This window comes from Poecilia latipinna, unplaced genomic scaffold (genome assembly GCF_001443285.1).
Source record: "Poecilia latipinna isolate Pla-1442-1.1 unplaced genomic scaffold, P_latipinna-1.0 Scaffold157, whole genome shotgun sequence".
NCBI classification, from domain to species: domain Eukaryota; kingdom Metazoa; phylum Chordata; class Actinopteri; order Cyprinodontiformes; family Poeciliidae; genus Poecilia; species Poecilia latipinna.
Genome location: NW_015112773.1, coordinates 361389 through 386812, shown reverse-complemented (window position 1 = coordinate 386812; position 25424 = coordinate 361389). Strand labels below are relative to the sequence as shown.

The 25424-nt window shown below is 39.9% G+C and overlaps 3 protein-coding genes across 14 annotated transcripts in view; 2 read left to right on the top strand and 1 right to left on the bottom strand.

Annotated features, from left to right (window-relative positions):
• slc19a3b (solute carrier family 19 member 3b) overlaps nucleotides 1–4172 on the top strand; it is a 7866-nt gene extending 3694 nt beyond the window's left edge. The window contains exons 2-8 of the mRNA XM_015029578.1: nucleotides 65–244; nucleotides 695–860; nucleotides 1024–1333; nucleotides 2031–2182; nucleotides 2818–3010; nucleotides 3623–3764; nucleotides 3982–4172. Coding sequence (XP_014885064.1) covers nucleotides 65–244; nucleotides 695–860; nucleotides 1024–1333; nucleotides 2031–2182; nucleotides 2818–3010; nucleotides 3623–3764; nucleotides 3982–4134 — 1296 coding nt within the window. The 3' untranslated portion in view covers nucleotides 4135–4172. The remainder of the gene's footprint in view (nucleotides 1–64; nucleotides 245–694; nucleotides 861–1023; nucleotides 1334–2030; nucleotides 2183–2817; nucleotides 3011–3622; nucleotides 3765–3981) is intronic.
• Nucleotides 4173–4220: 48 nt separating this feature from the next.
• Nucleotides 4221–9164, top strand: slc19a3a (solute carrier family 19 member 3a). Its single transcript, XM_015029575.1, has 7 exons — nucleotides 4221–4592; nucleotides 5645–5880; nucleotides 5989–6511; nucleotides 7370–7448; nucleotides 7562–7754; nucleotides 7853–7994; nucleotides 8076–9164. Exons 1-7 carry the CDS (start codon nucleotides 4446–4448, stop codon nucleotides 8223–8225), a joined length of 1470 nt encoding a protein of 489 aa, XP_014885061.1. The 5' UTR covers nucleotides 4221–4445; the 3' UTR covers nucleotides 8226–9164.
• A 284-nt stretch (nucleotides 9165–9448) lies between these two features.
• Nucleotides 9449–25424, bottom strand: part of agfg1a (ArfGAP with FG repeats 1a) — a 26773-nt gene continuing 10797 nt past the window's right edge. Inside the window, exons 2-15 of one of the 12 annotated variants that reach the window (XM_015029563.1) lie at nucleotides 23153–23246; nucleotides 21186–21301; nucleotides 20165–20330; nucleotides 18881–19043; nucleotides 17163–17267; nucleotides 16503–16574; nucleotides 14930–15145; nucleotides 14107–14296; nucleotides 13644–13720; nucleotides 12860–12967; nucleotides 12553–12597; nucleotides 10485–10640; nucleotides 10270–10364; nucleotides 9449–9685 (exon numbers count right to left, since the gene is read on the bottom strand). In XM_015029563.1, the coding sequence (XP_014885049.1) occupies nucleotides 9626–9685; nucleotides 10270–10364; nucleotides 10485–10640; nucleotides 12553–12597; nucleotides 12860–12967; nucleotides 13644–13720; nucleotides 14107–14296; nucleotides 14930–15145; nucleotides 16503–16574; nucleotides 17163–17267; nucleotides 18881–19043; nucleotides 20165–20330; nucleotides 21186–21301; nucleotides 23153–23246 (1663 nt within the window). In that variant the 3' untranslated portion in view covers nucleotides 9449–9625. Of the gene's footprint in view, nucleotides 9686–9921; nucleotides 10365–10484; nucleotides 10641–10731; nucleotides 11737–12552; nucleotides 12598–12859; nucleotides 12968–13643; nucleotides 13721–14106; nucleotides 14297–14929; nucleotides 15146–16502; nucleotides 16575–17162; nucleotides 17268–18880; nucleotides 19044–20164; nucleotides 20331–21185; nucleotides 21302–23152; nucleotides 23247–25424 lie in introns of those variants that run through there. The other 11 variants (XM_015029564.1, XM_015029565.1, XM_015029566.1 and 8 more) reach the window with 11 other exon arrangements.

The following is a 25424-nucleotide window of genomic DNA, read 5'->3' as shown; positions in this document are numbered from 1 at the left end:
TGACAATTTACTCAGTAATTTTGTCTGACTCAGCATTTCTGTTCTTGCTGCTTTTTACTTGCAGGTGACCAACTATCTGTTTCCTGTTTGGACATACTCATACCTGGCCTTTCTTTTTCCAGTTTTCCTCCTGACTGACTTTCTGAAGTACAAACCTGTCATTATGGTACAGGGACTCTTTCTTGTCAGTAACTATCTCTTGCTATCCTTTGCCCCTGGCCTGCCTGCAATGACCTTCCTTCAGGTCAGTAAGATACCCGTCCTGTAACAGCTGTAATGCAGAGTTAAAACACAAACGTTTCTTCATTGCTTCCTTGTCTCTGTCAAAGAAATGCATTTCCGTAGTACAATGCATTTCTTGTAAGAGCTAGATGTAAACTGTGATCCCAACATTGTGCAAACTCTGATGCATTTCTATTTCATGGTGGGTAAATAGAAATGCATGGCCAAACAAACATGGATGTCCTACTCATCTGTTAAAATAAAATTCCCTAAAGTCATGTATCATTATCTCTCCACCAGTCTATCACATAAAAGTCTGCTGTTGTAATGTGACAGTGATAAAACGTTCAAGGGATGCAAATACTTTTGTAACACTGTGTTTTGTCCTCTAACTACAGTAAACACATTTGCTAGTGAATAATGCCTCATAATGAGAAACAGCTTCTGGAAGACTGCCTTGTCTCATTTACAGGTCAACTTTGGAATAGTGACTTCCACAGAGGTCGCCTACTTCTCTTATATTTACAGCGTGATTCCACTAGAAAGCTATCAAAAAGCCACAAGTTACCTGCGTAGCGCCATGCTCACAGGCTATACATTTGGTGCCAGCCTTGGCCAAATGCTTGTCTCCCTTGGAGGTAATGATTTTTAAAAGATGCTGATGTTGATTTTTCATCAATACTCTAAAGGAACGAGCAGTATGATATACTTTTCTTCTTTATGCATAACAAAAAAGAGCTAGTGTGTAAACTGTGATCCCAACGTTGTGCAAACTCTGATTATTATCTGTTTCATTCACAGGAGTGGATTATTTCTACTTAAATGCTATAACCCTGGGGATTGTTTGCGCAGCTTTTCTAGTCTCTTTCTGGTTGCCCATGCCCAAAAGGACCATGTTCTTCAAACCGGAAGAGGCTGTGGGCTCCCGGTCGCAGAAAAAAGGGTCACTCAGAAACGACAGACAGAGAGATTCAGAGGCGGACAAGGATGGAGAATCCTTGGAGGACGAAGAGACGGAGCATGCTGGCGGTGCTGGCTGTTGCAGCAGGGAAAGTGTGATCACTGCAGGTCTCTTACTTTGGAAAAGCTTTAAGGAATCATACTCTTCCAGGTGTGTTTCTCATACAGTGCCTTGCAAAAATGTTTGTACTCCTTGAAAGTTTTTATAGTCACAAACCTCAGTGTATTTCACTTGGATTTATGTAATAGATCAACATGAAGCAGTAGTACAAGGAAAATAATAAATGGTTTCAATTTTTTTCTATAATGGAGTGCATATGCCTCTATCGGTCAATTCTTTGTAGAATCATCTTTTGCTTCAATAACAGTTTCCAGTCTTTTTGGGCAACATTTCTACCAGCTTTGAAAACAAGAAACAGACATTTCTGAGTCTTTTTAGCTCAAGCCACATAGATTGGATGAAAAGTGTGTGTAAAAATAAGTTTTCAAGTTTTGCCACAAATTCTCAACTGAATTTATGTTCAGATTTTCACTAACTAAGGAGGAATATGCTTTGATCCAAACCCCTTCCACTATATCTGTATGCTCAATCTTCAGTTGAACAGCGAACTTCCTCCACAGTTTTTTTTTTTTTTTTTCTGGGAAACAGTTAAAAATCAGGTGTTTGTTTCCCATTCCTTCCAGTTCACAGTTAAATGCACATTTGTGTTGGTCTGTCACATGAAATTTTAAATAGGTAACTTTACTCAACATTAAGAAGCTAAAAAGACATGAATGCTTTTGCAAAGCACTGTGCATTTTACGGATACCCTTCATCATAATATGTTGTCTCATTTTTCACCATGCAGGCATTTAGTGTACTGGTCCTTGTGGTGGGCATTGGCCACGGCCGGCTACATGCAGATCTTTAACTACATCCAGCTTAAGTGGGACCATATAGAACCATCTGCCACGTCATCTGTCTATAACGGAGCTGTAGAAGCTGTATCTTCTGTTGTTGGTGAGTCTGAAGTTATTATTTGTACCTCAACCTTTTGAAAATTGTTTAAATATCACTGAAACAAATCATTATAAGGTAAATCAGAGAAATACCTTTGAGACTTTAGTTTTCTAGGAAAAAAAAATCCTTATACAGCACAAGTTTTTCTACTTGCATCACATCCAGCAAGTAACATTTAACAACATTGCTTAAAGCTCCTGCCACGCCTGATAACACCGAGACATGTAAAAGTCACAATCAACGAAAAAAATAAAATAAAAAATACAAGCGCACTGGGGCTGGTTATATGTGGTGACTGATTAAATGGAAAATGCGTATTGATTTTGAAAGAGAACAGCAGCATCGGGTTCCTTTTGGCTCACGCTCAGCCTGGCTCAGCGTGAGGGGAAGCAGAGTAATTGCTTCAATTAAAGAGACAGACAAAAGTTAATGGATTCTCTGATTATTGCTGGTGGTAGATTCTAAGTGCATCCTGCAAGAGGTTTATCAAGCCGGGCTAAGGAGACCAGCTTAAGGATGCACACGATTTGTTACTGTCAGCGCTTGAGGAAAGAGACGATGGCCTCGGGGTAAATTAATGAATCGAAATGGGTAGGATGTACATGGAACAACCAGTTATCTGGTTCATATTTCAGGTGCCGCTGCAGCGTTCTCCGTGAGCTTCATCAGAGTGACCTGGGCCACATGGGGGGAGCTGACCCTGGGGCTCTTCTCGGCCGTGTGCTCAGGTGCTGTGTATCTGATGGCGTTCACCAGCAGTATATGGGCGTGCTATGCCGCATATGTCTTATTCAAATCCTGCTACATGTTTCTCATTACCATCACAATGTAAGCTCAACATGTAGTTCCTCTTTTTTTTTTCACTCAAAGTTCACTTATGGTGAACTTTTCATCTGTTTGACCCAAATTTAAAAATCAAAGGATGTGAAAGCTTGGATTCTTATGAGGGAGATAAATTCTCGGTTTAAACATAAAACTTTGGCTTGATACATAAATCTTACTTCTGTGGTATTGTCTGATATCTTCTTCAGATGTTTATTTGTTATGCTGAAGTTAGAGCCAAATCGATTTTCATAAAATTTGAAATAAAATACAGTGACGATGCAGAAAAATCTTATCGAGAAATACAACAAGCTTATGAAAAGTGTCAACAGGTCCTCAGAGGGAACAAGTGTTTATCAGTTTCTGGGTATAGAGTCATAATGTAAATATTATCAATTATCTAGAGTTGCATTGTTTTTAAAGTTCAACATATTGGCACATAATAACTTTGGCTAATGGTGAAGTGTGGGTCGCGGAACTCAAGTAGCAGTGCACTGATACTCTTTTTCATGAAGATGGAATGTAATTTATTCAAGTAATTTCAAGTAACTCTGATCACGAATATCTCCATTAGTCTAGTATTAAAGAAGGGCTCCTCTCCTGATTGTGTTTCTGTAGATTCCAGATAGCATCCAACCTCTCCATGGAGTGTTACGCTTTGACGTTTGGGATCAACACGTTCGTAGCCCTCTTACTGCAGACTATTGTCACGGTCATTGTTGTGGATGAAACCGCACTGGGACTGGACATTGTCACCCAGGTACGCTGTTTTCACTCATTGTTTTATTGCTTCCTTTTTTTTTTTAAATGGCAGAAGGTTGGGGCTGAACTCTAACTGAAAGCACAAGGATATGTTTGTGACTAAGGAGGGACCCCTGGTGGTAATGATTGACCATTACAAGAGGATTTGTTTAATACTGTTGGCTAATTTGAAAACTATAATGTTTCTGGCCACTGACAAATGTTTCTCTCTGCAGTTTATCATATATGGCAGCTACTACGCTGCCATCTCAGCTCTCTTTCTGATCCGAGGGATCTACACCGCCTGCGTACATCGGCGATCTGTGGATCAGACAGAAACGAGAGGAAAACAGCCAGGTGGAGAGATGATCTCTTCTGAACGTTTCTGATCATAATCAATAAAACTCGTGTGCCTGAAAAACATGCTGACTGGCCTCGTGTGTGTGTGTTTCCCCCCCACCCCACCAACATTTGCCTTATATCTCCAGCTGTAAAACAGATATTTTCTGATAAGAATTAAGCCCACGTATTTGTCCAGAAAGCATGGTTTACAATCACTGACACCTTGCTGCTCTTTGACCTGGCTGTTGATTGGCAAAACCAGCACTAACTTTAGATGACTAAACCTGACAGGCACACAAGACCAAAGTAGCTGCAGCCACTAAGTACACACACACATAGCAAAGGAAAGCAGGCAAACATGGAGAGTGTGAAAAGACTCAGCTCAGACTGGAGATATCCCACCACTTTGCTGTGCGTCTATGGATTCTTTAGCACGGTGAAGCCGCTGGAACCTTTCCTCATACCGTTCCTGACAGGACCAGACAAGAATCTGACCACTGAACAGGTAGAAAACTACAGCTGAACAACTGAAGGGCGTCAGAAAACAACTGATTTGAAAGATTTACTCGATTTCATGCAAAAACACAGCAATTAAAATAGGTACTGTATTATAGTTTGTTGTGAAGTGTTTTATTTTTCTGTCCTGATCAGATGTGTTTAATTACTGAATCAGTGGGAAGATAGAAACATCCTATAGCCACACCTGTGACTCACTCCAATAAAGTGATGCACGTTCACCTGTTTATTTACTGAATAATACTCGCCTCTGCACAACACCACAGTAAATCTTTTTATTACTTTCTTCCGAGTCAGAGGCTTACACCGTGTAGATTATTATGCCCTTAAACAATTTGGAAAGTCCAAATGATGATGTAATGATTTCGTTGGCTTCTAGTAGATGAGTTCACAACATCTGAGTTCAATGGAGGGACATTCGTAGATGTATTTTAACTTCTCAGAGGAGCGGCTTCTTTGTGTGACATTATGAAAAAATGCAAAGAAATCAGCAGATATCAGGTAGAGAAATGTAGAAGGCTGGTTTATCCTTGGGTATAATTTTCATATGCCTGGAGGTGTCATGCTCATCTCTCTAAACAAGTGTATGCAAGGGCAAATAGCATGGAAACATCCAGCTGAAATGCTTAGGGATGAGCAGGACTCTGCCAAAATGGTGGCTGACGAAGGTAGAGTTGCCAACCAAAAAAAAAAAAAAAAACGCCTCCCCCTGAATTTAACTGAGCAAATAGGTGTGAGTTTTCCATTGGATAGTTACTCCATGGACAACGGTTTTCCAGCTGATGCATTATGTAGCTTCCAATTTCCTAAATAACCATGTGAAAAGACATTATCCTGTGGTCATGGGGAAAAAATATGAATCATTGGCATCAAACAAACAAAACATATTTTATTTATTGCAGAAATGGATAAAATTGGGTTGAGAAGTGTCTAACGGATTATTAAAAACTCTGAGGATAGTAGGAAAATGAGAAGTGTGGTCGGAAAATAGAACTTGGAACTGCTTTTGTATGTTTTCCTGGTCTTATTTCTCCGTGTCAGGTCAACAACCAGATTTTTCCTGTGTGGACATACTCCTACCTGTCCGTGCTGGTGCCGGTCTTCCTGCTCACGGACTGGCTGCGTTACAAAACTGTGGTGGTCTTCCAGTGTGTGATGCTCTTCATCACCACGGCTCTGCTGAGGTGGACGGAGAGCGTGCCGGCCATGCAGGCCATGCAGTTCTGCTACGGGGTGGTGACAGCCAGCGACGTGGCCTATTTCTCCTATATCTACAGGTCACGCCTTGCAACTAAAAGTACAATCAGAGTCACATGTTTGGACTGTGTGGAGTTAGAGAGTGGACCTGACAGTCATCCTAAATGATCCTGTTTTGTTTATTACAGTGTTGTAGATCTAAAACGATACCGTAAGGCCACGTCTTACAGCCGCAGCGTCCAGCTCCTGGGATACACCGTGGGCTCGGTGCTGGGTCAGCTGCTCGTCAGCTTCGACCTCATGTCCTACGACAACATCCTCGTGTTCACTTTGGTGCTCACAGCCGTCGCACTCGTCGCCTCCTGCTTGCTGCCCGTGCCACAGAGAAGCATGTTCTTCCACAGAAAACTTTCTGGACAGAGAGCGTCAGAGGAAGGCGCAAAGAGGCACAGGGGTGGATCTGAGGGTGAAGAACGCGACTCAGAAACATCAAATACATCCCTGGGAGACAAAGGAGATACGAAGGAGGAGCAGCGGGCTGAGGAGGACGAGGATTCGGAGGAGATAAAAGGGGAGGCGTCCTGCAGCCAGGTCGTTCTGCAGCTATGGAGAGATTTCCGCCAGTGTTATTCCTCCAGACAGCTGTTGTACTGGTCAGTGTGGTGGGCGATGGCCACATGTGGCTATAACCAGACTGTCAACTACATACAGGTCAGTGTCAAAGTAAAAAAAAAAAATGTCAATAGTCAATCAAAAGCTTGCATTATGAGAGCTCCGGTTAACAAAAAAAAAAAAAACTACTTAAAAGTAGAAAGTATGAAAAGAGATCACCATGTAGCACAAAGGTTCAGTGTCCCAGTAATAAATACATTATGGTGAAAGATTTGCATACGATCTGCACATTAAAAGGAAAAACCTTATAAAGATGTTGCTGGAGGCTGGTAAGAGAATGCAGTTAACCACATGGAAACCAGACATGAGGAAGAAGCAATTTCTCCAAAAGCTACTTAAAAAAAAAAAAAAAAAGAAATTGATTAGATTTTGCTAACAGACAGAGACAAATACTTTAAATTTTGGAGAGATATCCTAAGGATGATGAAACTTAAGTTGGAGTATTTAGCTAAAAGGGAGGGAAGCCTGCAAGCCTCAGAACACCATCAAAACTTTGAAGTACAAATAATGGTGGCAGGATGAGTTTATGGGGGTGTTTTGATGCAGCAGGGACTGGTGCACTTAAAAAATAGATTGAAGCATGGGGAAAGAGCATGATGTGAAAATACTGAAGCAGCAGCTCAAGATATTTGCCAGGAAGTTAAAGCTTGGGAACAAATGGGTCTCCCAAATGGACAAAGATGAACATTCCTGCAAGCCATTGCAAGAAACACGCAGGATACCAAAAACATTTGACTTAAATCCTGAAGTTAAAAAGGCAGTTCTGCTCGGAGCGAACTGCCGTAGAAATAAATGTGACAATTGCTTCTAGATTTTCTTGTTATCTGTGTGTGTGTGTGTGTGTGTGTGTGTGTGTGTGTGTGTGTGTGTGTGTGTGTGTGTGTGTGTACAATCCAGGTGCTGTGGGAGCACGTGCAGCCCTCTCAGAACTTCAGCATTTACAACGGAGGTGTGGAGGCAGCGTCAAACTTGTTAAGTAAGCAGAAAACAGAAGGAAGTGAAACCGTCGAAAAAAGGAAGGTTGGGAGATAAAGACGTCTCAACGGCCGTATTTTGTGGTCGGGTAAACGCTGACCTGGTGTTTTCCAGGTGCAGCAACTGCCTATGGCATAGGCTTCACAGAGGTGAGGTGGGAGCAGTGGGGGGAGCTGGCCCTGGGTGGCTTCTCAGGGCTGGGAGCTGCTGCATTATTTCTCATGACTTTCGCTGGAAACATCTGGGTCTGCTACGCCACCTACACCATCTTCAAGTGCCTGTACATGCTCCTGATAACAATAGCCATGTAAGACTCATCATTTTGTTCAAGGCTATTTTTTTTTTTTTTTTTTTTTTACCTGTACAAATGTTGCATTAGTAAACAGAAAAACGTATTCCTGCAAGGTATCAAATCGCAGCCGACCTGTCGATGGAAAGGTACGCTCTGGTGTTTGGGGCCAACAGCTTTGGAGCTCTGCTTCTGCAGACCATCATCACTTCCGTCGTGGTTGACAGCGGAGCGCTGGGCCTTCCCATTGTTCCTCAGGTAAGCAATCTGATCGCGAGACACAAACGCTAAGATTGCGGTTTTACTGACGCCCTCTGGCGGTTGTGCTTTCTTTTGCAGTTCATCATTTACGCCAGCTACTTCTCAGTCATCTCTGTGGTTTTTCTGCTACGGGGAATATTTAGCGTCTGTAAAGCGCAGAGGATAAAAAAGGAACAATTGTCTTTAGATGGAAAACAATCTGAAATCTGTGAGGAACACAAGTTCTGATATTGTAATTTTTTTTTTTTTTTTGTAACCCCGTGGCACCAAATCATGGAATAAAACGCCCTTTTTCCTTTGTTTTTTCGCTAAAGTAAAACACATGTAAGCAATTTTCCATGCAGTGTGGGAGCAGCTTAACTGGAAAAACATTTACAAAAAGTAAATTTCAGTAATTCAATTTAAAAGAGGGACATTTAGACTTACAGACCATGGAAATGCAAAATTTCAGGCAGAAAAAAAAAGGCACTGAACTGTTGTTCATTACATTTTAGAGAAAAGTTAAACTTTCAATTTGTTTAAAAGTCAAGATCTTAGGATCTGAATGAAGAATGAAGTTCAACCAGGTGGGTGAAGGTCATTAAATGGGGAGCCACGTAACCTGCCGGTGTTGATCTATGTTGTATTTTGAAGTGTATTTTATACTTCTATTATAGTTAACCAAGACATTTTAAGAGCACTTCACGGTTCTCTCTGCTGACAGTCTTCATGGAGTTGCCGATTTCGTTTTCAGCAGAGCTTATTAGCACCTGCCCACGCTAACAAAAGCAAGAGTTTCCCTTTTAGAATTGAATTACTGATATGGATGTACTTCCCCATTATATTCTAGCTTATTGAGAAGCACCTATACATTTCTAAATGAAAGCCTCAGTCATTTCATCTTATTTAAAATTCATTTTAATATATATTCTGTATATATTTACACATTAACTTAAAATTCTTTAATATCCCATGAAAGTGGTTTTTCAGTCCATCAGTCATTCTGCTTTTCCCCCCCGTGGGTCTGAGGTTCACTGTCATTCAAAAATTGTTGGGACCGGGGTCTCTGTCAGCAGGGAGGGAGGCGGCAGAACGGCCAGTTTGCCGTTCGGATGCAGCATTCACTTGTTTTCAGTTTTCAGTCACTGAAGTTTTTCCTTAGTATGAACAATTTAACCAAAAAAAAAAGAATCAGCACAAACAGTTTAGTTCTTTACAAATACAGAAACTGGCAGTACCCAAGCGACAGCCCTGTCTCGACAAATCTTATGTTATACAAATACTGATATGCACAAAGAGCTAACGTCCTAGAGGAGAAAAGAACATATGTACAGAAATGCAGCATGATGAATGATATACTGTATGCAATAACTTAATTTTCAGCCAGTTTGATTATATACGTTGTGGCTCAGGCCAGTTCACAGGTTCAGCAGAGGACAGCGGGTCAACCTCTCCCCCCTCTCTTTCTTTTGCTAGTCACAGACACCGTCAGTGCCTCCGTCTTGCACACTGTTTAATTTGTGACAAACTGCGATAGAAAATACAGATTCTTACAAACGTTGTGTGTTTTTAAAGCTACTGGTGAAACAGTGCAATAGGTGCAAGCGCGCCGGTTGTCGACCCTGTTGTGCAGCAGACGAGATGGATCGCTATAAGAAGGGGTTGGTTGACGAGCCTCCAGCGGGGTACTGAGCGGGCGGAGCGCCGCCCTGGGAAGAACAGAGACGCAGAGAAAACACACGGGAGTCAAAAAGTAGCATGAAAATCACTACGGCCACATTCGGCAAATGAGAAGACGGGTTCTGATGAAGACGGGTTGTCCGATTAAAAGCACCTTTCCAAAATAACACATAAACATATATTACACATATTTTTCATTAAGCTGACATTTCTGCGTTCTATTGGTCTGATGTAATAATCTAATTGTAAGTGTAATTTTTTTTTAATCACTTAAAAGCAAAAATAAAGGCTTTAAAATATCAGTCTGAGTGTGAATGATATATACAATGCGTTTTATTGAGTGGATTGAGTTAATAACAAATTGACTTTTCCATATTCTAATGTATTTACGTAAGTATATTAGATATACTGCATCTTTTATTGTACATTTGCTTTAGTGATGTCTTGGGCTGCAGACGTAATTTAGCCTATAGGCGACATTTGGCACATTTATAAGACGCAGCCACGCTTATTGATGTGCATTACTCATTTTAAAATAAATACAAAAAAAGTATATATATATATCTATGACACAAGAGTTTTTATCTACCAAAAGTGATCTTGCTGCACTAACCAGAAAGGGGTTGTTAGGGACCATGGGGGCTGCCACTGGCTGTCCAAAAGGAGTCACAACAGGCTTCGTCTGGCCAAAGGCTGGGAATCCCCCACCTGATAGACAACGACACGAAATACACAACAGATACAATAAAGCTAAGAATGTTTTAGTCAAATTGACGCAATTTAAATGCAACGTGACAAAGACTGGACATGTGAACTACAAACACACACCGTTGGGTTGCTGAGGAAACGCCGGAGGCTGAGTGAAGGGGGGCTGGCCAGGAAAGGGTTGCTGGAATGTTCCACTGAAGCTGGTAGGGAGATTGTAGGCGGCAGCATTTCCAAATCCTGACGGCATACTCATGGAGCCTGTGCCAAAAGGCGCTGCTGCGCAGCAGAAAGCAACAGGGCAGAAGATCCAAAAGGGGTTGAAGAGGTTAAAACAAACGTTTTCTGCTTCATGTCAGATTTATTTTTAGGACACGCGAGCATGCTCATGAGCTACAACAACGCGCAAACGGTATGCAGAAAAATCATTTACTCTCAAAATCTGTCGGCTTGTGAGGACATCGTCTGTCCTCCGTCATCTTTACGATGTCCTAAAGAGATTCTCTGTCAAATTTGGTTCTCGGCTGTGGATAAGTCATCAGAAAGATTTAGCTGTCACCTAAAAGTCACTGAAAATAAAGAACTCAATGCTACCCACAATATCCATCTCACAGACTTCGTGACACTAAAATCAATCAGACATCTAAAGCCTTTCTGAACCGATATCAAAATGCAGGCTGCTATGTCCCAGCCGGCTCTTGACAATTGCCTCAGAAAGTGTAGCGATCTTTGAACTGCTAAGAAAAAAAAAATTGATCAAACCCAGCAATCCTGGTGCTCTCATGGGTCATCGCTTCCTCTAGCCCTACTTCAAATCCCGTATCAGATCTGCCAAAACTGCTTTTACAATGATGCAATCAATGCCAGTAAGAAACTCTGAAACTGCTCTCTGCATTCAACAGACTCACTCCTCCTCTAGCCACAACATACTTTCTAAAATCTAAATCGGTGTGCAAACATTTTGGTCATTTGCTGCTCTGAGAGTACGTTTTTAAAAGCATTTGATTTGCAGCTATGGCCATTGGATTTGGCTCCCAGCAACATTCTTCATTCAACTACTGTAGTCAGTGCATCAGTTTTTCCATATTTGGTAATTATTATTATACTATTTATATTCTTATATTATCACTGCGAGATCACGACAGCAGGCTGAGCTTTAACAGAGTCCTCAGTTCTAAACTGATTTGACTGCTGAAGCCTTAAAAGTGGATTTCAAACATCTGTAAGCTCTAAAAATGTGTGTTTCACGCATCGGATATTTTAAATATCACCTGTTAAGAGTTAAAAGAGCTGAGACACAGAGGGGTGCTGCGAGGCCTCTTGTTTTTATAAAATACATTCCCTTCTTGGGTCTGCATCTTTGCTAAATTACCACCTGTAATCAACATCAATATCATCTCATTGTATAGATGGAAGTTAGAGCACCACATTCCTGCAATACAGCAATAAATAGGACCGATTCGTCCGTAAAACTAACCAAGTATTTAGGAACAACACATTTAAGTACTAGATCCGTGCAGATGACCTACACTGGACCAAGTATCACCTGCCAGGTCCCTGTAGGTCACCTAGTAAATCCACGGTTTCTTTCATCCCAACTAAGGCGATTCTCTTCTAGTCATTCCAGCAGCATTCAAACCCAAACGGATGATGCAAAATGCACTGGTAGAGCTTCTGTATGGTGACTATAACCAATTAATCTCCTCTGGTGACAAACACAAACTACTTCAAGAAATCAAAGCAAATACATCTCTGTTGTCTGAAGAGTTGTTAGAGAACACATTTCTTCTATCGTGATGAAGCTACACTTGTTCAGCACTTCTGTCATTTTAAAAAAAAAAGTCACACCAAATAGCTTAGTGCTTAATCAAAATAGAGCTACCTTAATGATTGTCTTTTTTTTTTTTTTTTTTTTTGCTAAAATTTGATAAATTAAAAAAACAAGAAAATAATTCATGATGAAAATGAAGTGAACATTTCACCAGGTGAAACGAGAGTTTAAAAACAAACAACTGCACCAAATAAGAAAAAAAAAAAAAGTTTGCCACAACAGAAGGCTTTTTTTTTTTTTAAATATGCAACTCTTGCTTCTTCAGCTAATTAAGAAATTGATTTATGGCAATAAATATTAGTCACTGTCAGTTCACAGCACACAAGTAGAAAGGTAAGCAAACACCTCATAGCGACCTACCAAAGGTGGGGGTAAAACCCTGCCAATGAGGGGCACTCATCAAGCCTGTCCAGCATGATAAAAATAATTAGTAAATCTCAAATTCTGGATTTTACAGATTGCTTTATCCTGTATGCAGAGAATGCAAACACTAGTGTAACTGCCTCCTTACTTTTTCATTCAATTCAGAATATTCCCATCTGCTCTAACTGCTAAATGAGTCTTCAGCAGACTTGCTGAATAATTCACTAGCTGTTTTCCCCTCACGTCCCCACAGCTACACACGACGAGAAGCAGAAATCACAGATAAAAAAGCACAAGAACAGACCCGCTGCAGCTGCCATATTCGCCGCTCTGCCGTTGCACTGGAATGGGTTGGTGGGAGCTGCTGCAGGGGCGACTCCAGCAGCTACAAACGGGTTGGTTGATGGTGCTGCTGGAGGAAAACGTCAAGTCGCAGCATGTGAGAAGAAGGTAAAAAAAACAAGAAGAAGAAGAAGAAAAGAGCGAGCATGTGACAAACTGGTTTCCAAAGAATTCCAATATTGGAACCAACATCTTAATAAAACGGTATTGTTCCGATGAATTAAAGGAAATAAAGTAAGTGGATAATAAAGCTCCAAACTGTGGTTTTACATAAAAAAAGCCCGGCAGCATATTCACAAACATCAAAATGACAATTTACAAACTGAGACATCCAGAAAGAGTCTTATATTAAGTTGTCAACTACCATTGACAACTTAATATAATGGCTCACCGCTCAGGGTGGCATTTCATCAGTGGGTGGTCAAAATACAAATTTTGACCACCCACTGTTCAAAGGGCTTTTGTTACTCTTTTCATGGAATCTGGACAATATTTCATCGCCCCTGGGACAAAACAGAAAACACTTCAAGTACTGAGACCTAAACCGGACCAATCCATGTCAAACAGAGATGTCCTATAACAATCGTGTGGACTATGAAGGAAATACTGAAAAATAGGTTTCGTCTGCAAAGGTAGTCAAGAACTGCTTTTGAATTATGTTTGTGGTATCAGCAATTTGAGCTTGCAACTCATGATCCATATTTTATTACGTAATTATATACATAAGGAAAAACAGATTCACTTACCTCCAAAACCCTGAGGCATACCGGGCATCGCTTGCTGTGCTTGCGCTGAGACAACCGTCTCTGAGCCAAAGACATTACTGCAATAACGGCCAAACAAGAGCCTTGTGTAAGAAAGAAGTGCATTTTCTAAAGATTGCATAAATCTAATTTTTATTAGACTGCTGGATCTCTAATACACTAACTGCATATTATATTATTTAGATCTATTAAATATCCAGCTGGTATGATTCACAATCGGCTGATACACTACATTTTTTTTAATCAGGATCAGATAAAAACCTAATCTATAATAGCCATTAAACATAAAAACTTCTTCATAGACAATATGCATAAATAAAAACACAAATGCACACGAACAAAACCCCCCCCAAAAAACATCAAGATAGTTGCACATAAAAAATAAAGAAAAATGTATCAACCAGTGCCCTTCTCAGATGTGTGAGCGGTTTGTGCTGGATCCTACCCTTGGGAAGTGCTAGAGGTGTTGTAAACACTGGTGGCAGGTGCTGAGGAGCTGAAGACGGTATCGAGCTCCGCTAGAGCAGCGTAACGGTCGCCTGCAGCAATGCCTGCTGACTGCTTCTGAGGCAAACCGGCAACTCCTGCTGAGGCTGCAGCAGCAGCAGAGCTCACGCCTCCAGCAATACCACCCCCTGAAAGAGAAGCACATGAGAAAAGAGCAGAGTTGAATTTACCTCGCAGGGAAAAATAAAAAAATAAAATAAAAAAAGTTTGTCAACTCTGAAAGACACAAAACCAAAAGGTCCCAAGAGCTGCCATATTTAACCTATTAAAAATGGGGAACAATAGTCAGTTATTGGCAAAAAAAAAAGTGAAAATATTTAAAAGAAAATAAGTTAAAATTAAATCAGCCCGAACCAACTCGGAGATGCTTTAGTGCCAGAATTCGACCGTGTCGATAAATTGTTCAAACAGATGGCACTTTTTAGAGTGAGGACAGAAAGCAGCAGCATGTGGTCGTTGTTTAGGTTAATGAATAATGCTTATGGATGAAAAACAAACATGCCGTAAATGAAACTGATCATTGATTTACAATAAAACAATGATCAAATTTCGATGTTTCCTTGAACATGTCAAAGTCAGTACAACAATATAAAGAATCTGCCCTTGTTTTAAAGCGTCTGTGCATGACCCGGCCTGGACAAGAAAGAAATCCTCGGGGGGTTCAATCCTTGAGAGCATAAGCAAATTCTTTATTGCTTTCATATGATCCTGTTGTCCTGGCAGCTAAAATCTACAAAACAGGCTGGGCCATAAAGGTTTACCTTCCTCTGTTTTGGCAGAGCTAAACATGTTATCCAGGTCAGCCAGGGCTGCGTATCTATCGATGGGAACGTTAGTACTCTGTACAACGTCTCTGTCAGCTCTCGTGGAGTTACTCTGGGAGGAGGAACTGAAGGATCCAAAGTCAGCACTACACGATTTGGGGAAGTTGTCAAAATTTGCAAAATTGGCATTTGCTAGTCCCCCTGAGGCGCTACCTGCATGGAAGAGAGAAATTAAAAGGTCATAAGGAAAGCTTTGATTGGAAATTTTGAGACAAAAGATCAGAACAGAGCGGTGGGGGGGAGAGGAGGGAGGAGTGTGTGTGTGTGTGTGTGCGTGTGTGTGTGTGTGTGTGTGTGTGTGTGTGTGTGTGTGTGTGTGCATGTGTGTGTGGTGAGGGCACAGGGGGGATTGAGCCATGCTGAGGAAGGAAGACCAGCAACACTTGAAAGAAAGTGGGCAATGTTTGCCCACAATAACTTTAACCTCTGAAGCTCTGCAGCTTCAGAGGTTAAAGTAAAGACAATGTGTGGAAGGATTTTGAGGCTCTGTCAGACATGCCACCTGCATTTTAGCTCTCAGGTACGGGTAAAAAAAAAAAAAATTTTTTTAATCAATGTGGCATAGGAGGGGGAAAAACTTGACAAATGCCTCAGTGTTGTTTTTTTTTAAGGACATTAAACTGAACAAAGGGAAATACTGGTACAACTTAATATCAACAAAGATGCTTTTTCCTTTCAACCTGTATTAGAAGATACATTGTTAACCCTGAACCTTTTGCCAGTAACAATTCCCTTCTCTTCATTTAATGCACTGAAACCGTAACAGAACGGTACTCTGTGCGCCAATGATCCGATTGGTCAAAAGCGTAAATAAACTGCAAATTGTTGGATCTCATAGTTTTTCAGCGTATTCACACACTGTGAACACATTCACAGATTGCAGGTGAATGTATTCCCACACATCATTATGTTTTGGGGGAAACACTGATTGCAACAATGTTGGTTTTTAAAAAGTAAACTTGAACAGAAATACCTTCACCATCAAACCTGATAGGTCATGCTCAGCTTATTTAGCGTGTGTGTTTTTCTGACTTCAGCATGTTCCAGTGAAAGTTTTAGACAAAGTACGGGACGGCACACAAGAAGATCTCAGGAGCTTGTCACAAAATCCATAGGAACTCAAAATAGCAAATATATCAGGTTAAATTATTTTTGTGTAGTAAAACCAATAACAAGGTACTAAGAGTTTTTGAAAAATAACTTTTTTTATATAAAGTAATGCCAAAGAATCAATAGAAAACACTTGTGCAATTATTGTTGCTTGCTTTCACCAGCGTGAACTAACCAAACACTGTTAAGCTAATTCAGAAGTTTCAAACTCTATCTCTCGCAGTTTTGTTACCATTTTAAGCCCGAACTCTAGATATCCTAGATTTCCAACAACCAAACAAAAAAGCAGCAACACGGGGCACAAGTTACGTTGAGGAAAAAAAAAAAGAAAAGGAAAGTCGGGAGGACAACACATCAGAGATGATGGAGCTGTTGTCGGGGCAAGCCCAGAGAGACTTACTGTGTGAACTCTGGAGAGGCAGAGCAGCGGTAAACTCACCCACACTGCGGCTGGATGAAAGCACAGCGAACGCTGGCAGACAGAAATCAAAAGGAGGGAAAATGGAGCAATAAACAGCAAAAGATGACAGAACAGAAATTACACAACCAAAAAAAAGTGGTGAAAATGATAGTGTTGACATAAATGCATGAGTACTACAAGATGGACAGACGGTCGTTCACCATTTGTGACAAAGACAATGATGCAAAAAAAAAAAAAAGAAAAATGTAAGAAGTTTAACAGAAATGACAGAGACCAACTCACACAGAGACAGACAATCAATGCGTCCAGTAGGGGGCAACGCAGCACATAATAGCTTCCTGTAGCAGGTTTTTCATTGTATGAGTGTGTGAATGAGAAAAAAGGGTCCATTCACACACACTCTTGGAAAGCATGCAGTTATTTTATTTTGTATGCAGAAGTTTTACAGAACTGACTGATCAAAAGGTTTGGTAAGCTGAATATATGTTAGGTCAGCCAAAGTGAACAGAAATAAGAATTTCACACAGAACATGCCTCACAATATGCGACTGGTAAACAGCTTGTTTCTATTTAGCGTGTTTGCCTTTGAGAAACAATATCAATTGTTTCGTGTTTAGTGTGGAAGTGAGCTTGCTCTACCTGTATTTGGAGGCTGAAATGACGCTTGTGGTGCTGGGGTGTTCCCAAACGCATCGAAATTTGCAAATCCTGCCCCTGCGCTGACATTCTGTGCTGCTGCAGGTGCTGATGACGTGATGTTCAGATGAACAGATGAGCAACAAAGAAAAAAAAAAGAAATAAAAGTGAGTAATAAAAGTGTGGATGAACGAACTTAGAAACAACACGACACGGGCTACTGCAATGGATATTTATGAGATTGTGACATTTGACCTTTTTCAGTGATTCTACATGCATTGTGAATTAATCAATTTGTATATTTGTGCCAGTGATTTCCATGAGAAGATTTGTGGACGTCACTGCAGCTGCTGAAGAAACATTTGACTCTCGAAGGGCGTTAGCTGCCAGGAGGCAGGAGAATCCAAGTTGCTTTAAAGTTCAGAGAGAAGCTTCCACTGCCGGAGGCGATTTGGGACTTGAGCTTCCTCAAGTCCAAAGTCAGCACAGCTGCTACCGGGAAATTTCAGAACACCTTGCGCTTCCCACTTCAGAGAGGCTTTCCGCAGACTCAGATTTCATTATCCAGCAGTTCTTGGCACCTGCCCAAACTACTAAAAGTGCCTATGTCTGGTTTAATGACGATGGTATCACAGCGCTTGATTGGTCAGCAAACGTGCTCGACCTAAACCCCATAAAGAATGTGCAGAGCACCATCAGGAGGAGGAACACCTTGGCAGAGCAACAGGCCAAACACCTCCATGTCATGCAGCATGTCTGCAGTCTTCATGCAAATGGAATCATAACCAAATACCAAGGACATACGCTATACAGCACATGGACAGCTTTTATGTGGGTCAACATTTCATTTTTCTTTCCTAATAATTTTAATTTTCCGAAAACCTGAATTTTGGGTTTAGCTTTAAGCTATAATAATGAACATTACAGATATAATGTGCAACCAGTAATGAGCCAATATTGTATTAATTTGACATTTTCATTCAAATTACTTAAACGTCTATTGAAGGACATTGTAACGTATTGAGACGTTGTTCGCTGGGCAACCTGTTTCCCAGCCCACTCTTTTCTTCTTTTTCGAATAAAGCTGTCGAAATGAATCACTATCTTCATTGTCTGTCTGTGAGCACCAGTGATCGCACCATGAAAAACCCAGCAGTTTCCAGAAGTACACTGTGTCCCACAATAGGCAGTAAAGACGATTTTGAACAGCAGGAACCTTTTTAAAAGGTATTGTTTTATACCATCAGACCTGGTTCCTCTTTTTGTAGCAGCACAGCAGGAACAGCACCCAACTGTAGTTCTAAGAAATGCTTTTCAGAAACATTTTACATAAGAAAACTTTGGTCCAAGCATGAGGAAAAAATAAAACCCACTGATGCAAACTGTTTGGTAACTGGTCAAAAACATCGCAAGTATCTGTTCTCTTTGGAGAACAAATTCAGAAACAGAAATGACACATAAAGATTAGTCTAAAAAAATTGAATTCACGAAAAAGAAGCAAACGGCTCTCGTACTGACGTCATGTTACTAGTTATTGGTGGGCATGGACTCACCTGCCTACCAAATATACAACTTAATTTGATAGTCCTTCAACTGAGATAATAGCATTTGAAAATATCTCAGAGTTTTTTTTCCTGTGCATTTATATATCAGATATTTTAGCTACCAACAACTACTGAAACATTTCGATGAAATAAATCAATAATTAGTTGGATACTTACTTGTGTGGCTGTTGAAATGTGCAAAGTTAGCAAAGCCGGAGCCGGGGGCTGAGTTCACATTGGTCGGGGCTGCAAAGATGTCTCCACCCAAGTCACTGAGGAGGTCAAACTTTTTTTCATGGAACTGCTGTTGATGGTGTTGCCCACGGCTCACTACCGGAGACTGTTGGAGACAAGAAACCCAAATGGAAAAAAAATAAAAATAAATGTTTTTTGTGTTTTTTTGCCATGAGCACAACGCTGAAAATTGGGAATGGCTGGGCAATTTAAACATCATTTAAATTATTGTGGAAACTAATTTGGAGATCACAGGAAGGAGCAGGTAGAGTGAGGAAAGTTGGATGCACAAATTATAGGCAGAAATCAAACCAGATGGCCGCACCCATCAGCTGTTGGAAATTGCTGGAACTAATCACAAGGCTGAACATGCAAGTAAGAAATCTGTCACAGGAGCTCTTGACAGAGATCTTCTGAAGTTCTTGGAAAGTGTAACATTTGTAAACTAGCAAGAGACCCAGTCAAATGTACTGGTGTCAAACAAAAGCCAAGTATTTTCTGTAACATGTAACTATGATAGCGCCAAATGACTATTTTAGTAATCGATTATTCTATTGATTATTCTGACAATTAATCAGTATTTTTAAAAATTGGCACGTTCCAAGTGTTTTTTTTTTTATTTAACCACTTAGGTCTTTTTATACAATATTTAAAATATGTTAATAGATGCAAGTACACAAATAATTCCATTACTTTTTAAAATAAATAAACATTTTATTGCTGGAAATGCAAGAACACCATTCCTTTAGTGCATGCTTAATCATTTGTAGCAAAGGACGTATCTGCAGGTTAAAAAAAATACTTCTAACATCAACATGTGAAAAGATTCACTCCTTTTGTTTGACTTAACATCAATAAAGTGTAGCGATAATCTGTTAATTAATTTTTGGATTAACCAATTAATAATTTGATAGCAAAAGGTGCTTGATAGGAGATTTTGTTTCACAGAATTTGAACCAGGTGAAGCCAAAACCGGACTACTCAAAGGGTTCTGGGACTTTAATGCAACTATTTTTTGTGCAGTTTTGCCTTAATTACCAAGGGTAAACTTACAAAAGTTTTTGGGCTGCAGTTTACTTTGATAATTTGATATGATACAACTGTTTTCTTTTTTGTTGTTTTTGGGGACAGAGGGGGGTGAATTTCGTTTTTAAGTCTTGTTTTGTTTAAGTCAGGCACTACTCTTTTACAAGAAAGTGTTTGTGTCCACGCGTGTGAAACATTCACCTGATTTGGTGGGGTATTCTTAGTCAGGTGCAGACTGGGGGCCGAATCCCCCAGCAGCGATTTAAGCGGTCTGACCTCTGGGGTGCTGTTGGTGCTGCTGTTTGAGGAACCAGAGATGGAAGCATGGACCGATGCCACAACCTTGGCTTGTTCAGGAGGCACATACCTTGGAAGAAAATAATGTATGCATCACATTAATGTTAAAATATCTAAACTGTAATAATAGAAAAAAAAAATCTAAATTGATGGAAACTTTTAGCTCAAACATAAAGAAAACAGTATTCTGCAGAATAATAAGTTTTCAATATAAAAGTTTATTTAAAGATGTGCTAGTAGATTAACTGTGATTATTGGACAAATAACATCTGTACCTGTAAAACACTGTCACTGCTATGTGATTGGGTGTCTGATTCAGAAAAATGCATGTTTGTTCCAAAAGGGCATGCTGAGGCATGCAGCGTGCATCTCTACTGCTCTCATTTTGGTCGGCTTTCAGGGACTAAACATCTGAAGATGAGCTAAAAATAATTCTTTCATAATCAGGTGTGTTTGCTCTATGAAACCTCAAGGGGGGGAAAAAAAGTACATATTATTAGTGCATCTTGTTTTTCTCTGTAACTGCATAAGTATTCATTTTAACGTTACTTTCCTCTTCAAATCAAAAATTCACAATGACAATTAGCAAACCTCTTGTTTGCATTCGATAACGTGTCCTGTTAACCATAACACTAATATGAGAATAATGCTGACTGGGCTAAAGAACAAGATGTCTAATTTGAATTCATGCTTTACCTACTTGAAGTCACTATTGCATATTTAGAGCAGCTTGTCTGTAGCGACCTACATTCGGTGCACTAAAGGAGGAGTGTTTGGTGGCTCGCTGGAGGCTGAGTGCTATGAGCTCCCTTTGAGACATTCCAGGCCAGAAATAAGGGAAGCTCAAAGACAAGCTGCATGTCAGCACAGCTCTCAGATCTGTTCATTCAGATCTATGTACCACCAGCGTGAGATGCTCACTCACCATCTCTTCTTCTCATATTTCTCTTGAAGGAACTCCTTGACTTTCTGTGGTTCTCTGAAGTCTGGCACTGATGAGGTTCTGTCGTCATAAAGACCGAGCCAGATCCGTTTACATACCTGAAACATATCAATGCAGGAAAGTTGTGTCATCTTACAAGTTTATTTTGTAAACTCCACTATACAATATTAATGTACTTTTAACTGTTAAGAAGTTATCTAGTGACAGAAAAATAATAACAGAACTTACCTAATAATGCTAATTAAAAATGATGCCAAAAAAAAAAAAAAAAAAAAATTACTGCACCACCTTAAACTAACTTGTGTATTTTAACAGACCTATTTTACAGGTCTAGTACTGAATTGAACAAAAAGGAATTAGAAGATTATCCCTATTTATGTATCACAAATGTTAAGGTGTGGTCATACTACACCCTATGGAGAAAAATGCTGACTCGACAGTTGTCTTGGAAACATTTAATGATACCCTCCATAATAAATGTAAACCAGAAACCGTTATTGGTAAAAAAAAAAAAAAAAAGTCTGGCTGTTACATCAGTGCTTATTCGAGGAAAGTTAAGTGGAAGGAAAAGGAGTGAAAGAAACAAAGATAAATGCAGTGTTGTTGAATAGCCTGTGAAGCAAAGTCAGTGTGAAGTTTCCAGACTCCATGATTATTTGGTAAGCCATTTCATCAGCTGCTGTTAGTCCAGTTCTAAAATCCAAAGTCAGCAAAACCGTCGAGCAGGAAATTTTAGTGCACTACATGCTTCCTTCTGCTGACAAGCACTATGGAGATGCTGAGTTCATTTTTCAGCAGGGCCTTCCCACACAGAATGTCACTGTAGTTGATTTCACAAATTCACCTAACTTAAACCTCACACACAATCTCATACAGAAAGAGCTCCGGTCCAGAAAAAGACGAGACATCGGACCTCACAATGCACATGAGCTGAAGGCCACTGTAAAAGCAACCTGGGTTTTCTTAAGACTGTAGCAGAGCTGCAGGCTGGTCACTTTGATGCAATGCAGCATGAATGCAGTAATCCATGCAAAAAGAACTGAAGACGTGTGCGATACGGGTCACACGCATACTTTGCAATCGGGGTAGTTGGTATTAGAAATCTTGTTAATTGGTATAATATTCAAACTTTTGCAGAAACTTAATTTTGAGTTTTCATCAAGTCATCAAGTGTCAGACAAAAACATCCAAACAAATGGAGAGAAAAAACAAAACAAAAAATAAAACACTTCAGCTACACCAATCTGTCTGGAATGACTCTCCAACAAAGGTTCCCTTGGACTGAAAATGTGAAATAAATCAGTTTTTTCAATTATATCCTAATTTACCAAGATGGACATGTAGTGACGGTGATAAAACCAACAAGAACTGAATGTCTAAATTCATGATGCACAAGACAAAACAGCATGAAGGCTGAGATACAACAGCTGATGGTATTTGAACCCTAGCTGTTGTATCAGCTTTTTTCTCTGGATCAAAGTGTGCAAAAACAGAACGAAAAAAAAAAAAAAATAGCAACATGATGGAGTAATATTTACAGCCTGGAGGACACAAGCATCAGTCCCAACCTTGAGTCTCCAGCATGTCTGCCTCCTGGATGATTTTGCTCCAGCTTGTAATAAACTGCGTCCCTGGTGGCACTGATCTATTTTATACCACAAATGTGATGATGGACTTTGGTTTCTCTGTTTTGAGCAGATAGGTGAGTACTTGGATGACAAACCTTTTATACTGAAACTCCATGGCATTGATTAATAAAAAAAAAAGGTGGTACTTTGGACCACAGTTCGTTTATAAAACACAGAGACCATTTGCTAATACATAAAAAAAATAATAAAAAAAAAACATATTGTGATCTCCACCTAAAATCAAGTAAAACCAAAAAGAAACAAGGCCTTTAAGAGTAATTCAAAGTTTTATGCAGCAGAGCAGAAGTCCACCAGGCTTACCTCATTGCCATGTTTCTGTAGGAACTCGATTTCCTGTTGCGTGAATGTTGTCATGGAGATAGACTTAACTCTGTGGGGTGGGTTCAGTCCTCGTCTGTGGGCAGAGAAATTAAACCGGGGTCAATTTGTTGTCGTGTCACGGCGAGCGAAACCGTCATCTTAATGGGCTCTAGCCCCCCCCGTTTCTTTGGATGGGGTCATTTAATTAGCCACAAGCCGGCAGGTTGCTTGTGTAACCGAGTCGACTACAAGTGCAAGAAAAGACAAAAGCGACAAATGAATCACGGCACACAGTCAAAAACGGAAGAAGAAAACAAAGGAAACGGGTGAAACATTTCCTGAACTTGCACTGACTGAACTCAGGTTGTCAGTGCAACTAAGCGATGAGTAATATCCCCTAAAATGGAAACTATCAAGGAGTGACATCCGTTATCTCACTTAAACCTCGTTCATTCCCCTTCAGAAGGTCACAGCTCAGCTAGACTAAAGGGTCGTCAGCAGGCAGGGTTATTGTTTTGAGTTAAACCTGACTAATATGGCTGTAAGGTCATTGCTGTTTGTCTTTGAAGCTGATCACAGAACATTTACTTAGACAGGCAAAACATTAACTGTGACTTAAGGGCACAGACATCGGAGCCTGCAAACAAATAAAATGAGGTGTTTTTTTTTTTTTTTTTTTTTTTTTTTTTACAAATTAAAGAAAATAAACAGAGCAAAACTATTCGATGTGTGCATGTAGAGTCTACATGTAAGATTGGGGGAAAAGTCAATATTAGATGAGGTATATTACCTAACTAAGTCTTTCACTGAAAGTGAAACTCAAAACAGGTCAACATTTGAATATGGTAAAAAGATATTAATCACATGGCATAACAGAGTCATTACATGCACTAAGATGGAATCTGAACTAAAGATTTAAGCCAGGGGTCCCCAAACTAGGGCCCGCAGGCCTCCTCATTTGGTCCGGCCCCGGACCAATAGTGTTTTTTGTTTTTTTCATATATATGTGGATTTTTCTTCAACCACCAGGGGGGCTCTTGAGCAGATATGAAACTTAGTTTCCCTCAATGGAATATATACTAGTCAGCACCAGTCACCGTTTCGCTCACGGTTTTTTTCTATTTGCATTCTGGGTAAAAATCTATCTACAAACGCTAATATGTCGTCGGCAGTAATCCAGCCCCCCCCCCCCGCCCCACCCCCCTTCAACAAAACTTTACTAAGGTTTCTTTCTCGAAAAACTAAGACAGGCCCCCGACCAGAAAAGGGAACAGTCATATGGCCCTCGCAGGACAAAGTTTGGGGACCCCTGATTTAAGCAATCTAACATCAGGAATCTAACGACACTCTAGATGTTACAGTAGAAAATTCTGAAATTTCCCAATTCTGGACATTTGCGTGCATCTCTATGATGCGTCACAGTTTGAATTAAAGGTTTAGATTTTTACTCATTTTTTTTTTCTAAAATTTTCCATTTTTTTCATTATTTTTCTTAAAATAAATAAACAGAATTGTACTATTTTTGCTCTTGCCTTTTATAACTTCCATTCTGAGGAGTTGTCTGTGTTTTGATTCCATGCAGTGTTTTATTCGTGAGACAGTCGAAATTGTTCAAACTGAAAATTATATTAGTGGCCGACAACCAGTTGTCAATATTAAATTAATCCTCGTTTTAGATGTAGATACAAACAACTGATACTTTCAACGTTTTAAGTGAGAAAACAAAACAAAACAAAAAAAATCGCCACAGCTGTCTAGGAAAAAGAATCTTAAGTTTCACGGTTACGCTTGGTCACACTGTGTTATGCACAAAGCCAAGCCAAACCTGGAGTGAAACACTAGACCAAGGTTGTTAAATTATTGACAGGCGTTAACTTTCTCAGAACTTTTCATCTCGCTCATTCTTTTCACGTTCAGTCAGCGCGACTCACTATTACTCAGTAACACGAAACAGAGATAACAGGCAGCTTGGACAAAGAAAATGTACTTGTGATATAAACCTCAGGTTATACTGTATAAAAAAAACAACACAAGAAAGGGAAAGAGATGTCCAGCACATTATCAGCTTTTGTTCAGTTATGTCTTACTGAGACTTCTTGTGAAAACAGATAAGAGGATGAATGACAAAAAAAACATATACTAAATCTAAATAATAAGTTGACTAAGCCACCAAACCAAAGACTAATAGAATCCGGAAAAAAAAAAAAAAAAAAAAAAAAAAAAAAACTTTCCAAATTTCCGTTTTTTTCAAATTTTTTTTTCGATTTTAAAA